This window comes from Gymnoscopelus microlampas (assembly GCF_963454915.1).
Source record: "Gymnoscopelus microlampas genome assembly, chromosome: 12".
NCBI lineage: Eukaryota > Metazoa > Chordata > Actinopteri > Myctophiformes > Myctophidae > Gymnoscopelus > Gymnoscopelus microlampas.
In genome coordinates this window covers 26114599-26126989 of record NC_139949.1, presented here as the reverse complement: position 1 = coordinate 26126989, position 12391 = coordinate 26114599, and the positions used below count along the sequence as shown (strand labels likewise).

The following is a 12391-nucleotide window of genomic DNA, read 5'->3' as shown; positions in this document are numbered from 1 at the left end:
CAGATGTTTTTTTTTCTCTCTCTTTTAATTTTTTTTACCAAATATAACATTTTTCCTTTGAAAAGGCATGGAAACCAGTTTCCCACAGATGTAAAGAACTATTTAAACACATATTACAACATATTTGTCCCACTATTTTCACAATCCCTCTTAGGAAGTAATATGAATAGTATGAATTACTCATTTGAATATGGTTTAATATGAAGTATTACAAAACTATATCGATGTAATAGATTTAACCACTTCCCTATTCCCACGGTCTAGGTTCCCTTTTGTCAGTTTAGACATCTTGTGATTATAACTAGATATTTAACAATCACACACAAAAGCAGGTACACAAAGATATCTTCACCACCATCCATCCATCCATCCATCCATCCATACATCCATCCATACATACATTAATACATACTTTACTGTACTTTGTTTATTTCCGGGACAGTGCACATTAATGAACATTTCAATCAATAAGCATGATATATATGTAAATATGACGGATTTAGCTATAAACTAATTTCCATCCAGTCCCACATACAAATACCCACAACAACATAAAACAGAGAGAACATACAACTGCCTAAAAACACATTTTAAACCCAACTAAAAACCCACATACCTACACCTAAACAATAATTCAATTCAATTCAATTTTATTAAACAATAGAAGATCTAAAGCCTAATTTGAAACACCTAAGATTTAAAAAGTATTTTCCTGCCATTAGCCACGGTAACCGGCATTGATCCATCCAGCCATTGATCCATCCATACATCCATATCCATACATCCATACATCCTGTGTACACACACACACACACACACACACACACACACACACACACACACACACACACACACACACACACACACACACACACACACACACACACACACACACACACACACACACACACAACATAAAACCAAATATGTGTTTGACTGATACTCTGTACAAACACAAAAAAGTAATCAAAAAATCTGATAACATAACAATGCATGTGTAGCCCTTACGACATATTGCGTGCATGGTCTCTCTCCTTAGTTTCTGTGTGAGGGGTTTTAAGCATTTAATGTGTGAAGGTAGTGATTTCCACTGGCTGGAGGTGTTTTCAAGTAGAGAATAGAATTTGGATTTGTCAGTGGCTGCCTCCTTTTTTGCATTCCAGCATGTCATTAGCAGGCCCAGTAGAGATGACATATTTGTGTTTGGGGTCGTATTTGTACTGTACATTCCCCTTGAAGAAGAAGACAAACCCTGTCGGTAAAGGTATAATTTAGCTAGTGTACAAAACACATATATGTTGAGAGAACATTAAATGTTATGTTTGCAATGAATAGAGAATAATGGATACCCTCATAGACGACTGCTGCATCCAGAGGAGTGGGAACACCTGGCCATTCCTGGGATATAGGTGTCGGAGAACCCTCCTCCATCATCATATGCTCTTCATTGTACCTATAAATCATACAACATGTCAATGTTGGATGACATCCAACTATAATATAACGAAGCTGGAGTTATCTGTGTTGCAGCTGAAAGCCCACGGATACTGTATCAAATCACTGTAAACTTGTACAGTACATGTTTTTGGCTTAACACCAGCTGAGGAAATGGCAGATGACCACTGAGATGTTATTTACTCAAAAAGGAAAAGGATAGGCAAGACGCAGAATGCAGAATGTGATGACATGGTTTAATAATATTATACCATGTCAAAAGATTCTGCATCTTACCTATCCTTTTCCTTCCGATTTGGTAACGCTTTTGTTGGAAGTACTGTCATATTATTACAGTATTTCCAACAAAAGCGCTACCAAATCGGTGGTGTCATAACCTATTATGGATTTCATCATGTACTGTGAGTGAAAAGCCATCTCAATTTGTTTTATTTACGTTCTAATTATAATAATGATAATAATACATTTCTATTGTTTATTCTGTGAGACATTTGTGTTTGTATGGACTATACAAAGTACCTCCAACACTCATGACCAGTGAACAACACTGTGAGGCGAGCTTCACGGAAATGGAGAGCAGCATCTACAGACTGAACCCTGGGAGGGAGGCCCAACTCAGAGATGTTTCTGGGGAACCCCTCTATGAGGCTCAACTGATGGATCACCCAGTACTGATGACCTAAAACAACCAGAGTACTGTTTGATGACCTCCAGTGCATTTCATTTCCATGATAATATTCCATTGGTTCTAAAAGTGGGGTCCAGGGACCCTCAGGGTTCCTTGAGGGAGTTACAAATTGTTTATTGTTTATTGTTTATCAAGGATCCCCATTAGTCTCTACACCGTAGTGGAGACTATTCTTCCTGGGGTCCAGGCAAAAAACATCACAATACAAATCATAAAATGCAGTACAACATAATCAATGTTTGTGAACAAAAACTTAGAGAACAACATTTACATCAACAGTAAAATAAGAATTAAAAACAAAACAGGTTTGTCTGTCCGAAAATACCAAAAATAATAACAACCTATTCTAACCTAATTTCCTTTCTGATTTTTGCTTCCTTAAGTTTCTTTTTGAAGCTAATGTGGGGGGAGCACATCCGAGTATGCAATGGCTCTGTACATTATTGTTTTCTTAAGTGCATTGGTTCTGGTCAGAGGTAAAGTAAAGTGACCACTTTCTAGTATTATAAGCATGTCTTTAATTTGCAGGTAATAGCTGTAAAAACAAACTGAAGGATTTCTGTGAGGAATACACATTCTTTAAAAACAGAATAAGGGCGCGCTCCCACCGCACTTTTATTTTACCTCTGGGGCAGAATCTGCCAATGCTTTGTCAATGCAAATGCGTGGATTCTTGGGAAAAATCCGCAAGACCAGGAATCCACGCATTTGCATTGACAAAGCATTGGCAGATTCTGCCCCAGGGGTAAAATAAAGGTGCGGTGGGAGCGCGCCCTAAGGCTGCATGCCAGACTTTCATCCACCCTCATCCATGACAGCCTGGCATGCATAGCATCCACACTACTCCTGACAGAGCAGTGAAGTGCTAGTCTTGCTGCTCTGTTCTGAGCAAGCTGAAGAAGTTTACCAACCTCTTGCTTTGATGCACTAGATCAGATAACAGGACAGTAGCAGATTTGACTAAACTAGAGATTGTATGACTAGTGTAAGTGTTGTCAATTATCCAATTTAATCCCCATTCCTGCATTTTTAAAATACATATGGCGTATCATTTACAAAAATAGAATAGAGAAGGGGGCCAAGGCAGCTTCAAAAATTGAGTTTACAAATGTACACCAGGCTCCACCCCCTTTCGACCTCCAACCTCATTGTGAGCTTGGAGGTCCATTCAGCTGTTCTTATCAATGATGAACAAAACCTCCTAAATCCACAAAAAAAAAAAAACATTTTGGAGTTAGCTGGTTTCTGCCCGACAGCAGAGATATTCACTTACCTGTGTTTAAACATATTGTTTACTTAAAGGACAACTTTGTTTTTTTACAACCAAGGTTTATGTTTTAGATTGTAATTAAAGTAAATAAAAGATGAGTGTTAGATTTTTTAAATGTACTGCTTTCTATAGTTTTAGCAATTTTCGCTGTCTTTTTTACAGTGGGCGGGGGCATTCTGTCCGGTGGCTAAATATGTCTTTTTTTACACAATAACCCACCGTTTTCTTTATTATTATTTACAGTAGCTCTTCTAGCCCCCAATAACTCACATATGGCCATCAAAGACCACAGGACCTTTTTTATTTTGTAAAAAAGGCATATTTAGCCACCGGACAGAATGCCCCCGCCCACTGTAAAAAATATCATGAAAATTGCTAAAACTATAGAAAGCAGTAAATGAAAAAAAAATAACACTCATCTTTTATTTACTTTAATTACAAGCTAAAATATAAACCTTGGTTGTAAAAAAACAGATTTGTCCTTTAACTTAGCATACTTAGTTGACTGGTGTCCCCATGGGTCTAAACTTTGTCCCGTCCTTTTTTCCCTCTACACATCTCTTCGCAGGAAAATAGCAATCCACAAGCTCTCAACCACGTGTTGTGAGCTTGTAGATCTGCTATCTTTGCCAAATGTTTGCCCCATAGGGACACTAGTGTTCATGTGAGGCTCAAATAAGTGTGAAAATTAAGTGTTTCAGAATAATGCAGTGAGGTACCTTTAAAGGCCGTCAGCAAGTTCCTCTCTACGTTTTCATAAGCAGCATCCAAGCTTGGAGGTAGAATGTCTGTCCACAGACTGTTTATTAGAGTGATTCTTATCTCATCAAACGTAGAATGCTTGCGCCACATAAATCTGAAAGGACATAAAAAGCATTGTTACAATTTTTTTTGGGTGGTCTTACCTGCATTGTTGATATTCAAGCGACTTAATTTGAAGGCCTAGACATGGATACACAGGTTGTCAAACTTGTGTATGTTGTCAGTAGTAGTAATACAAAAGTACTGTACCTATCTTTGAAAAACAGGACCTCCTGCTGTAGTTCTGTTATAGCATCAAAAGACAAATCGGGGTCACATTTGTCAGGTGTTTTTGGAGGGGGCTTCCTCAAGGCCATTGACGAGAAACTGGGATTTATACCTGCAGGAGGCAAAAAAAGGAGCTTCTAAATTATGTTTGATATTAGGAACGGCTATACTATATATGTTTTAGGGCATTCCAGTTTTGGTAGCTACTGTAGACCAAGTTTCTCACATGAAAAATTCTCCTGGGAAAATTATTACACTCAAATATGAAAACTGGAGAAAGTAATTAAGTTAAATAAAAGCTTGTGATAGATGGTTGCAGTGCAACAGGGTGAAGTTGGTAATAATGTCCTTGCAGATAAGCTTATTGGATCCATGCTGACATTTGCCACACTACCAGCCTCATCTAAAATAATTTGGTATAGATTGCACGGAGCTAGTGCACGTCATTCCGTGCAAAGTCGCCTCCAGTTCTCCAGTTCCCTTGAGACTGCGCGTCTCCGAAATGGTTTAGTCAATGGTGGAGATGCGAGGCGGCTATGCACGGATTTTCGGGTTTTCCAGTTGTCTATGCACGGAATGACACTCCCGTGCAATGTATACTAAGTTGTGTGAGATCGGGTTGCCAGGCCGAATGGCATAGTGAGAGAGTATCTTTTGCACCCGGTCCTCCGTCCGTGTGTCCGTGCGTCCTGTCCGTCCGTTACCACCTAATCTCCGGCACCGTTGGCCCGGTTGCTGCGAAACTCTGCACACACACTCCCTGGATGCCATTTCGGAACCTCTGCCCCATTGTTTAACATGGTCCTGTTATAGCGCCACCAGGAGGCCGATTTGTGCAAAACCAAAGTTTGCAGGAGTGCTCCGTTTTGAACAAAATGCCTCAAATTATGCACGCAGCTTGTGATTTCCGTGAAATTTCACACGCACATTCCCACTAGGCCGAGGAAGAAATGCCACCCTTTTCACATTGGCCTGTTATAGCGCCACCAGCAGGGGTGGGAGTATTTACCCCCTCATTTGTAATGGAAATGTATGCTGTTAGGGACTGTTCGTTGTTTAGTTACCAAGGGGGGGGGGTAATTTTTTTTTTTTTTTTTTTTTTTACCTCCAAATATTTTTCTGTGACCCCCCCCCCCCCCCGAGTTACCGGAGGAAAATGCATCTCCCCCCCCCCCCCCCTCTTCTCTCAGCTGCAGAGAAAAGGCTGCATCAACAGTGACAAGCTGTGAAGCAGACTTTGTTTTAAACGCTAGCAGTACACCCAGAAACGTTATTGTTGGTGTGTGTGTGTGTGTGTGTGTGTGTGTGTGTGTGTGTGTGTGTGTGCGTGTGTGTGTTTAATAAAGCGCAGAGGCTTTCTTTAATAACAAAATGATCTCAATCATTGCGTCGGAGACGCTGCAAGAACAAACAGCTGTGGATCATTATCACTCAGCGTGCCACAGTGACACAGCGGACACTTGGTCAGGGTTTTTATTTATAAAAACCCTGTTGCGCTGCAAATCCGGCGGTACACCTAGCCTCGGTCCCAGCGTCACTTATCTGCGAAAAGAAGAGCCTGGTCACGACCTAAAGCAGCGAGTGTCTAGAAAGTCCTGAGTGGGTAGGATTTCCGTCGTACGCGTTTCCCCGGAAACAATATTTTTTTGACCAATCACAACACTCGTTTCATTCACGGAGAATGAAAACAGATTTGTAAAGCATCAACGTCATTTCCTTGGGCGGTACTTCCGTCAAATTCAACCGTTTCCGGTTCTTCACTTCCTAGACAACCAACATCCCAGGTCTTGCCCAGCGTGCGGTACACCTGGTATTTCTGGTAACCCCAGTAAATTATGCCTAAACTAAACCTAACCTTATTCCTAAACTTAACCTCAGTAAAACTATATTTCTAACCTTATCCTCAGTAAAACAAATACAAGAACACAAGAACCGCTTGTCTGCGAAAGAAATGTGGGTGACGTGTTTTGGGGCGAGTCTTCCGTTTACCGTTTTCCACGACAGTGCGGCCAGAAGACTGAACATAATGGCGCTGGAGGTCCAACCCGGGTCCTGGCTTTCTCCTTGTGTTGTATTTTGTTCATTACTGTTAAATTCAGTGTTGAGGAACAGGGGGGGTTTATGAAAATACGGAACAAATTGCGTGTCTCTCTCTGCTGCGCGTATTTATTTTGCGTGCTCCCATGGCTGCCGCAACTCCGTGTGTGTCTCTCCGTGTGTGACGTGTGTGTCTCTGGTTGAAATGGGGCTGTCTCTCTCTCTCTCTCTCTGTCGTTGAATTGTGGGCGTTCACTTCATTCTAATATTTATAGAGGGGCAGGGCTAAAGCAAATACCAGTTTCTTAGAACAAAGATATCTCTGTTCAAAAATATCTCCTCACTAAAGCTCAACCAGCATATTGCACTTGGTCCCATATCAATAGCTTGACAGCCTGTGTTATGTGCAGAAAAACAGGAATATTGTAATCATAATGACATGTTATCAATTCGTTTGCATACATCAACCACCCTAACACTTTGATATGCTGTTTTTAGGGGGGTTTTCTCTTGAGAATACTCAGATTATCCGGGTGGCGCACGGATGAAGTTCCTGCACACCACCTGGTTTGGCTGGATGCTCCAACAAACACAACTGGCCGTGTTCATGGGTAGGGTAAGGAAGCTGGGTGGGGAGAGTGTTTTCTGTCACTGCATTAGCAACTCATGCAGTTTGGTCAGGGCACCTGTTCAGAGGATTGTGGAACTGAGAGGGTAATAGATTGTTCCTCCGTCCGCATACGTTAGGTCCTCCCGGTGAAACTCTTCACAAGAAGTAGCTGGTGACTACATAATGTATTGGACGAGACACATGGTTGTCAGCACCCTTCCAGATGACCAATTGTAGAGGTTGGCAGTGGACTACACAAGGAAACTAGTAGGAATTGGCATAACTAACTAACTTGGAAAAAAATAGAGAAAAAATAAAGAAAAGATACTCTCAGATGACTCACCATACACATCTTGGACATCTTTGACATCTTGGAAGTTGAGTTGAAATTCAGCTTGAGGGCCAAAGTTGTATGCTGGGTACATGATGGCTCCTGGGTCAGAAGAATGGGGCAGACCAAGAGCATGGCCAAACTCATGTGTAGCCACACCAAATAAGTTAAACCCTGAAACAGAAACAGACATTGCCATTCATTGCTAAAATGGTCAATTCAAAATTCATGTTAGTACCTATATCTTTATAGTTGATCATAAAGTGACAATGGAACTCAAAATGTTACCCAATATTCAGCATACCCTACACAAAAATGTATACCTACAGCAGATGGTAAATCTGTAAGTTTTAGTCAGATTGAAGTGCTATTGGAGCAAGTCAGAGAAATAAGTTATCACCAGTACCAGTAGAATTAAAACTCCAGTCTTCATCCACATCAAAATGGACATCTCCTCCAATACCCATCCCAGGCAGGAAGGCATGGGCTAGGATACCTCCTTTGCCATCAAAGGCTGCGCCGTCATCATGATCTGTTCAACAATATCTAATTAAATGGCATTCAAACTTCAACATTCATGCATCAGCAACATGGAGATTCACAACTTTTATGGCATCATATAAACCTAAATCCTCTGGATCTCACCGCCACTGTAGAAAGAAATGACAATGTCAGCCTCCCTCCTGCTCCGTCTGCGGAAGCGAATGGGTGCGACCTCTGACCACAGTTTCCATGCTGCCCTGAACACTTTGTGAGCCTGCGAGGCCCTGATGTTCTGACTGTATATGGATATTCTGAGAAAACAGCAAAGGACGTGTTTTATTTTTTTTACGGCGTAGCTCTGTAGGAGACGAGCCATCTTGTAGAGCAATGGTTCTCAAACTTTTACATTTCAAGGTCTCCCCTTAACTCCGACAAATGGGACCATGGACGCGTTATGGTTAGGGTCCATTTGTATACTGTCAGAGTTACAGAACCAAGGGTTCATTTAGACCCCCTTAAAGGAACACAGAGAGTCCCTGAAATCCACTTTGAGAACCACTGTTGTAGAGGATCTGTCTGTAGGCCAAATCACATATAATGAATATATTTTTTGAAATATTTAACTCTACTTTTATAATGGTTGGATCGGGGTGAAACTTTGCCCAAATATGAAGTAATATGTCATATAAACGTCATAGATGACTGACGTCACAGACTGGCCATATGACGTCTGAGATCCACATGGGAGCCAAGGTATTATTTCACGGCAATCGGACACTGCATTCATGATTTGAGGCATTTTGTTCCAACAATGTGTTTTGCTAAATTAGACCTGATGGTGGTGCTATAAAAGGCCAATGTGAAAAGGATGGCACAAAAGTCACCTCATGGTGGCGCTCTAAAAGGCAGATGTGAAAAATGCAGGGCAAAGGTTTTTCCTTGGCCTCTAGGGAGTGTGCGTGCAAAGTTTCACACAGATCGGTGCAGTTATAGGTAAAAACGTGAATCGGCTTGTTATATAGCGCCACTATGAGGCTGATTTGAAAGTTTTTAAGTGGCATTTCTTCCTGGGCCAAGTGGGAATCTACGTGGAAGGACGGACGGACGGACGGACGGACAGACACATGGACGAATGGACAGGGGGCAAAACATACTCTCTCGCCATGCCTTTCGGCCTGGCGGAGACAATTAGCAGAATGGCTAATTGTTCTATGTTAGACTTGAGTTAGGAAAATAGCAACACTGCCACAACCACTTTTCTGGATTTCCCAGGTTTAGATCCCTCACCTGTAGCTGAGGGTTCTCTTTTTCCAACGTAATGACTCCCCAAATTGTTCCACATCTGACAGACCACAGCGAGGCCTCCTCATCACCGCTAGGGTCTCTTGCGTTAGCTCTCCACTTTCAGGAAGACCAAAGAAGTGCTGCATCTCCTTCACCTTACCACAGAGTCCAGGCACCTGATCTGTGCTGCTGTCTTCTGCAGCCCTCCTGTGTTTCTCTGACTTGGGTTTGTAGCCATAAAAGTTCTTAAGGTACTCCTGAAAGCAGATAGTTCATTCAGTGTGCAAGATGATTTATTATCACAGCTGACGAGAAACAGACTGAATGTAAGCCAAGTAGACGCTTCTCAGGTGTTGGAGACAGAATAGGAGACATTTTATCAAATGTCTTGATCTCTCATGAAATGTTATTCATTTTGAATGCCCGAGGCACAGACATTCCATTTGAATTGGTCCAAGTGTGTGAAAACAATTATAGAAATGCAGTAATCACAAGCAATAAAATAAATGTAAATAACAGTACAGGGACATTTATCTCTTCAATTTGCCACTATATCTGGCAAGTAGAATAGACGTACAAATAATCAGATGTGGTTATAATAGGTGGATTTTTTTTACAGCAAAAATTCCAGAAATTTCCCTAAACTTTTAAAAGCAGTGTCGAGCAGCAGATGATAGCTTTTTCCTGGTAATTGTAGGTGTCACGCCATGAAAGGCCTGAAGGTAGTTTATGACCTTAGGTTATAATACTGTAGGTCCATACAATTTCACATATTCTACTTGAAAAGTTGTGAAGGCTTTAGAATTTTCTTTCTGCCTAAAACATATAAAGTTTTTTTCTAGACTTGCTGTAACTGTTATACAGTGAATCTCAAAGTAGGGCCAGGCCCTCAGGGTTCCTTGAGGGTGTATTTGGTTCCAAAAAAAAAATCTAAAATAAAGGTACCTGTTTGGTGATCACTCCGTTTCAACATGAGACATACCTTCAGTTAATTATTTTTTGCCTACCATCAATTTGTCTACCGACAAAACAGATCAACAGATGTCGCCATACCCACAACACTACACATTGCCCTCTCCGACCTGGAGAAAAGGAACTCCTATGCGAGAATGCTGATTATAGATTACTAGATTACGGCTCAGCATTCAACCCCATAGTGTCCTCCAGACTTGACACCAAGCTCAGAAACCTTTAGGATTCAACCCAGGCTTGTGCAGCTTGATCCTGGACTTTCTGTCAGAATTATGACAGGTGTTGAGGATGGGCTCCAAAACCCTTTCCCCCTGACCCTCAACACAAGAGCCTCCAAGGGCTGCATTCTGAGCAAAATGCTATTGTGGCATTAGGTTGGTCTGGTTCATACACTACACAACACATCACTTCATATTGACTACGCACAATATTTTATCTAGCATGACTCAAAAGTTAAAACTAATGCCCATCTCTTTGTTCTGGAGGCATTCCTATCAAAACGTTTTGGATCATGTGACGATTTCATTTAGTCTAACTTTAACAAGTATAAGTTGGGGGGGTAAGAGTGGCAGTTCAGCCAAAGTGCATGGGCAAATGGGCTGCTCAGTATAACGTCAAAGGCTGTAAAAGTTGAAAGTTGTAGTGGAGTTTACTTGAAGTACTATTAAATGGATTTGTAAAAGAACAAAAAAATGTACTTGTACTCTCCACCACTGGAAATCAGCTTTTATTAAATGTTCTAAACTTAATCAACCAAGTCATTGAAAGTCTGTGGTTGTATGTTTAAAATGTAATCAACCCACTCATTAACAGTATGTGGTTGTATGTTTAAAATGTAATCAACCCACTCATTAACAGTATGCAGTTGTACTGTAGCGGTTCTTCCCACAAGTCTAACATACAGTAGAAAAGGATAATTACAGTAGCCTATATGGGGGAAACTCAGAAGTTATATTTTTCCTTTGTTAACATTTTAAACCTGGCATCCCTATTTTGGTCATGTCGTCATATAGGTGAAACTTTTCAAAGATTTTCAAAACTTTTCTATATATATATCTTTGGAAGATAGGACGCATTGTGAGCTTGTTGGTCATCTATTTTAATTCATTTGTTATTTTGTTGATAGGCTTAAGTGGTTAAACTATGTAACTTTGTTTTTATGAATAAAATGTAATTTTGTCCAATCTGGTAGATTGTGTTAATACACTTATACAATTAGGGTGGTTGTATTTTGTCTCCCTGCTTTTCTATTGAGACATTTAGATCGTGTCAAAGGTCATGTCTCACCTAGACACAGGATCTGATAAAAAATGATGACCTGATGGTCAAGACTCAATTTATCCCCTGAGCAAGCAGGCAAGCTCTATTAGCTCAATGGTAAAAAAAAATCTGCATTTGTGCAGAAAACATCCGGGGTAGAAGAGGAAAGTTACATAGTGCAGCTTTAAAGGCAAAGTTCCCATCCTCACATACATGCATCCATTTATAAATACCTTGGCAAACTCCTGTTGGGCTTCAGATGGTCCAGTGTGGGTTTGTGAAGGTAGTCCTTGGATTTTGAGAGGAAAGGTCATTATTTTACCAGGGATTAGCATGAGAGTCAAAAAGCACAGCCAGAGCATCCCCATATTTGACCGTCTATGATCCCTGCAAGCCAGCCGTTTTCTTTGAATTGTGCAAGTGCAGATACAGCGGTCTCTCTGGGGACCACCTGGATCCCAATGTTACAATTATGTATGTGTTTGTGCACTCCTGTCCTGACAAGATCAGTACAGTGGCTCTGTGCACCTCTTAAAGTGCTCACCAAAGAGCCCCAGACATGTCACGGGAACTGCAAATGTTTGGTCTACCTTTTAGCTTGTCAACATGGTGGTTATCAGTGCCGAATTTGCATATACAGAGTGTTATGCAACATTATGGAGGTATGTTATGATGGTGGATAATTGAGGGGTTAAAATGTTAAAGCCTACGGTCACAGAGCAGTGATAGTCTCTTATCTGGATCAATGTCTGATGTATTTGGCTGAAACCATTGTTTATTACATCAGTCCTGTGTCTGTCAAATAAAATGTCCATAATACAAATATTGATGATATGTAGATAAAGCAAAAATAAATCTTGATTATAATTGGAGGAGTGTTGAGGGAACATGCTGTATGATATATGACCTTGGATATGAGATTATTATGTTCAGAGATTGTATCAAAGTGAGTGATCTGTTGTGGGTGCCATG

At 40.8% G+C, this 12391-nt stretch overlaps 1 protein-coding gene across 1 annotated transcript; it reads right to left on the bottom strand.

Moving 5' to 3' along the window:
• Positions 1–1133: 1133 nt before the first annotated feature.
• Positions 1134–10505, bottom strand: LOC311057276 (collagenase 3; the record flags this gene model as incomplete). Its single annotated transcript, XM_084074229.1, has 10 exons — positions 1134–1252; positions 1350–1453; positions 1975–2134; positions 4133–4269; positions 4425–4554; positions 7433–7594; positions 7827–7952; positions 8066–8214; positions 9191–9444; positions 10476–10505. 10 exons carry the CDS (start codon positions 10503–10505, stop codon positions 1134–1136), a joined length of 1371 nt encoding a protein of 456 aa, XP_083930355.1.
• Positions 10506–12391: the final 1886 nt, after the last annotated feature.